Source organism: Gavialis gangeticus, unplaced genomic scaffold (genome assembly GCF_001723915.1).
Source record: "Gavialis gangeticus isolate Ggan-Ray unplaced genomic scaffold, GavGan_comp1, whole genome shotgun sequence".
Classification (NCBI taxonomy): domain Eukaryota; kingdom Metazoa; phylum Chordata; order Crocodylia; family Gavialidae; genus Gavialis; species Gavialis gangeticus.
The window spans coordinates 97539373-97544643 of record NW_017729022.1 but is presented as its reverse complement, the minus strand read 5'-3'; the positions used below and the strand labels follow the sequence as shown (position 1 = coordinate 97544643).

Here is a 5271-nt window from a genome sequence, read left to right as displayed (position 1 = left end):
CCCCCTCCCTCCCCCCCCCCCCAAGAGTGCTGGTGCACCCCCCACTTAAGTGATGACAAGAGGGGCAAGTGGGAGCACTGGTACCCCCCTGCGAGTGCTGGCCAGGGAGTGGGAGTACCAGGTGAAGCACTGCTAGTATACCAGGAGCACCACAGCCACTTCCAAAAGCACTACTCACACTTCCCGGCTTGTGCAATCAGCCCCGTCAGTGTGATCAGCTGCAAGGGAAACCCCTCCCCCCTCATTCACTGATTGGCTGCTGGGGGACATGACCCCCTGACTCAGGTGGCACCAGTCACCCATTGCTAAAAGGTTGCTAATTCCTAGGTAACAAATCTAGTTTATAGATCTCCTTCATGCTCTCTAAGGAGTATTAGCTAGACCCAGTGTTTTTTCTTGTGTAAAATACACAGTATCTCTTAATGTTTCCTTTGTCTGTTTATCCTCTCCTCCAGCTTTCCCCATGAAGTGCTGCTCCCCCTCTCCCTAATGAGAGAACTAATGTCCCCAAAATTTCCTCAGGTACCACTGCTGTTAATCAAAGTTAGGCGATCAGGAAGAAGTATCATACCATACAACTTCAATTTCCAGTCACACTGACTGGATACAATACTTGAAGGAGTACATGCTGCAAAGGACTTGCAAGCCACACCTGTCCTAATAGGTTTACAAATTAATTTATTTGCTCATGTGTTCCTAGTCATGATCAATTAATGGATAGTTTGAAAGATGGTTCTTATTTAATGAATAAGCTAATTGCTGTGACTAAAGTAACCAACTGTCAGGCTGAGGTTCATTTGTTATGTACCAGTTAATTGCTTTGTGTAACTGTCAGCATACTTTACTTACATTTAGTAATTCTAATATTGGACTAGATCTTAGATAATCAGAATCCGGCTAGATGCCCTTAGATATACAGAGCTATATGGATGAAGATATGGCACAAAGTGTATTATGCAAACACAGAAAAAAATGACAAATCCAGTCATTTTTTTCCCCTTTCTTCTTTTTTAATCCGTTGCACCATATTTCAAAAGGACTTGGAAGATTTACACTGTGGAATTCGTTTGCCAATTATTTAGAACACTGATTTAACCAGATTTCTGCTGCCACCTACTTGCCAGTTGCTTACCACACACAGAATGCTAAAGAACTAGAGCTGTGCGAACCTTCACCAGCTGTTTCATTTCAACACTGTTTCAACTTATTTCGAGCTCAAAACAGTGAAATCAAATTATATGAAGGGCTTCAAAACGGTCTCAAAACAAAATGAGGCCAATTGAAACATTTTGAAAGTTTTGAAATGTTTCAAATTTTGAAGCAGGACATCCAGGGCTGTGCTCCGAGAGGCTCCGCAGCCCCATGCGACTCAGCCTGGCATGGAGCACAGCCCTGGCTCTTCCTGCCTCCTGCCACCGAGCTAAGCTCCATGGGGCTGGCAGAACAGATTGGAGCGCAGCGCCAGCTCTGCCTGCCTCCCACCACCAGGCTGTGAAACGCTTAGAGCTGAGCCCAGTGGCAGGAGGTGGAACACAGCCCAGTTCTTTGTTCTGTTTCCTCCCTCTGGGCTCAGTTCTCCAGCGCTGCCAGCCATTAGAGCTGAGCCCAGTGGCAGAAGGCACTTCCCCCCACTGGGCTCAGTTCCTCAGGGCTCCAAACTGCTTGGAGCTGAGCCTGGTGGTGGGAAGCCCCTCCCGCCACCAGGCTCAGCTCTCAGCGGTGGGAGGGGTGGGGAGCAAGCTACTCTTGATGACCTCTCCACTCCTCTCCACCAGGGGATTGGGAGCCACTCCCCTGCCTTCTCTCACCCTGCTCCAGGACCATCTCCTCTGGCTGCCATGTGAAAGTGTCTGCCCCAGTAGAGGGCTGGGGTTGGGTAGAGCAGGGACTGGGCTGGCAGCCAGGCTGGCAGGGCTCACGGGTGAACTGCAGCCTCTGTGGCCACCTGTTGCCTTGCCCGGCTCAGGAGCCCATGTCAAGCCCCTGCAGCAGGCCAGGACTCACCGTGTCGAGGTCTCCTGCTGCTGTCCAGGCCTGGGCAATTGGAGCACAGGAAGGGGGCCTGGCTCCTGCCCCTGCATATCTAGCCAGAAGGTAGAAGGCTGGGGCCACAGCCAGCCTCTTCTCCCAATCTGCCTCTATTCTGGCCCCCAGCACTGGGGAACTGAGCCTGGTGGGGGGAAGCACCTCCCTCCACTGGGCTCAGCTCCCAGTGGCTCGCAGCCCTGGGGAACTGAGCCTGGTGGGGGGAAGTTATAGTCTGTTCTGTGTTTCCCCATTATAGCCCATGGGAAGAACATCAAAACAGCTAAACCATTTCAACAAAACAAAACGAACAGTGCTTTTGAAACTAGATGAAACTCAAAACAAAAACACTGTTCCATCGAAATGTTGGAACAGAAGTTGAAGCGGAATGCTGCCATTTCTCACAGCCCTACTGAAATAATACTTGGAGAATACTTTGCATTAGAAGTTAACCTAAAGTGGAAGCTATGGAAAATAAAACTAAGGTGAATTGAAAGTGCAACAGTTTATGTGCTGTAAAACTCCCCTACAGAACACTGGACAGTGTGGCACTGTACAAACTAACATGTTCAGAGATGCATAAGCTTTTGTAGGCTATGGCATGTTTTGTCACAGCATCTAACAAAGTAGGCTGTCACAAAGGCTGATGCGTCTCCAGGGGGGCCACCCTGGCCTACCTTCTGCCTGACTTCAGCCCAAAATGGCTGACTACTTCTCTCTACTTAGGGACATTCGTATTCTACATTAAGGGTGTCCTAGACCTTAACTTAATCTACTCCAAAAGACCAAAAAGGCATTTTTAATGCCAAATAGGAGAGGTCCACACAGGGAGCCACTACAGAATAGCTATTCAGGGTTATTTCTCCAAGCACATAAGACCTCCAACTGTCTGCTCTCATGTACAATTCTCCTTCAGGGTTAAAATCAGTCTTTTCTCCTACCTAATCTCCTCTTTATTTATCTGCATTGGCAGCAAGATACACAGGATCAATCATTTACTCATAGTAACTCATTTATGCTGCAACACTAGTGTCTCTTCCCCTTTGGTGAATTGTTCCAGCAGCTTTGTTGAAGCAGGACAGCTTGATTAGCAACTTTGTAGCTGAGGCTGCTCTAATGAAAGGTCATAGTATCAAGAGCCATGTGCAGTGTGCAGGACTCAAATCTGTACATAAGCACAGGGCATGAAGGGTCCCAGCAAGCTCTACCTGTAATGCAAGCAGAGTTGATTCTTAACCAGGATAAACTGGTGCAGCTCTGCTCCCTTATCAATTCTATTCCCTGACTTCAGTGGAGCTACAATGGTTCACACCAATTTAGAATCATTTTGCAAGGGAAGGCTGAAGAAACGATTTACCGTCTATCCTGCTTTCATGCTTTGCATCCGCAAAGATTTGGCCTCAGTTTACAACCACGCTCTTACATACATACAGAACATATAAAATTGTGCATAGTGGCATCCATCTTTCTACAGACACACATGTACAGTATGTATACACTCCCATTCATGGAGCAGGGGCTCATAAACATCTGTTTAGTCACATATACACAGATATTCTGTATAAAGACATGCAGATGTAGCACATGTGTAGAACACACAACCTCTCATGTACGTGATGCACAGAATGGCACACACTGCTTTTGAAACAATTTCCTAAACCTTATTTCCAAGCACTTTATCCAGCTGCACTTACAAAACGATCCCTTGGGCAGTCCCCTCTGCATGACTTTTGCATCCATTTTGCTCCACAATCCCAGAAGCAGTCACATTAACTAATTAAGTTTTGTACAAACCTTTGTTGGTAACTTCCCAGGAAACTTCAAAAAGCAATAAGTCTTCCACGGGCAGGTCTTCATCCTCCCACAGGGGAAGCCCATTAAGAGAGGTCATGGATAGGGATCTAGCCAGAGGCATATTTGCTCTAGCCTTTAACTCTTACAACACAGGGCTGCCACTTATTAAAATTTGCAGTTATTTTTGCTGGTTTCCTTGGATTCAATTGCAGAAATATGCTGGAGAGCTGAACTTGAAGGAGCAAATTTACTCAGATGCCTAGGAGCTAATGGGTTCAAACTGTCTGACCATCAGTATTAAAATGGCTCAGTGAAATCCCATGGACTTGCTAGGCAGCTGCAAGCAAAGGCAGGAATTTAAGACTTATCCAAGCAAGTCTTCACTATTCTGGGCACAGGCCTTTTCCTCAGAGGGAGGTACAGATCAACTCTCAGTATCTATCAGACTCAAAAATAAGTGAAACTCTCTTCAGCACTGCCCCTAGAAAACTCTTTCAGGGAGGACCCTATAAGTTTGCCATCTGATTCGAGCCCTGCCTCTGCTCCCTCCCATCAAGACACAGCCCACATGTTACATTGACTGACCTGTCTATTGATTGTGGCCCTGGCCATCATGATAAGTAGGCTCTTTCAGCCTGTGTTTGGTTTTGTGACTTTCAGGCTTAAATAGTATTAAAAATCTGGATTTGTCTCTAAAAAAGGGTTCTTGAAGGTTTCATTAATTGTGTTAAATCCATGCAAGGTAACCCACATGTTACTTCTCTTTCTTTGCTCACCCCATTTATCCCTTTGATGTCCTCACCTCACAGGTACACTTTCCTCTGGCTTCTTTAGGGTTGAGCCCAAAGTCCACTGGCGTCAATAAATTATTGACTTAGTTCAGCTTTGAATCAAGCTCCTAGACCCCAAATCAAGAAAACGTTCTGAACTAATTCATACTCTAGGCACCAAAGTCCAATATTTAAATCCTCAAAACCCCCACTCAGCAGCTGCTTGGTCCTGTAACTGCCAAAACACTATGATTACCTAGTGTCTTTAGTTGAATACAAGATGTTTTCTCCCTCAATCAACATGGGGAAAAAAGCCCCTCATGTTACATTCACATACAAAGAAACCTCCTTAAATATACTGCCTATCTTTGACCTGCTGATAAAAGAAGCATGTGCAAGGTGGCAAAAATAATTTAATGCACATTAGCCCTGTGCAAAGCTTTGAGTGCTAATTTGATTCAGAGGAGATTTGGCCCAATTCCAAATTGGATCAGGAGACCAATTAAGAGGTCTGAATCAATTTAAAGCTCGCCAAATCAATTCAGAAAAGGTTGGGAGATTTGGGCAGTCCCTGCTCACTACCTCAGGGAGCTGGACCTGGATTCTATGGTAGGCAGCGGGCTGGAGAATGGGGGGAGGAGCTCATGGGGGACCCCTACCAGGCCCCATCCCCTTCCTGCTC

General features: G+C 46.3%; 1 protein-coding gene across 2 annotated transcripts in view; it reads right to left on the bottom strand.

Moving 5' to 3' along the window:
* GYS2 (glycogen synthase 2) overlaps window positions 1–4545 on the bottom strand; it is a 92532-nt gene extending 87987 nt beyond the window's left edge. For both annotated transcript variants that reach the window (XM_019515681.1, XM_019515682.1), the window contains exon 1: window positions 3820–4545. In XM_019515681.1, the coding sequence (XP_019371226.1) occupies window positions 3820–3940 (121 nt within the window). In that variant the 5' untranslated portion in view covers window positions 3941–4545. The remainder of the gene's footprint in view (window positions 1–3819) is intronic.
* Window positions 4546–5271: the final 726 nt, after the last annotated feature.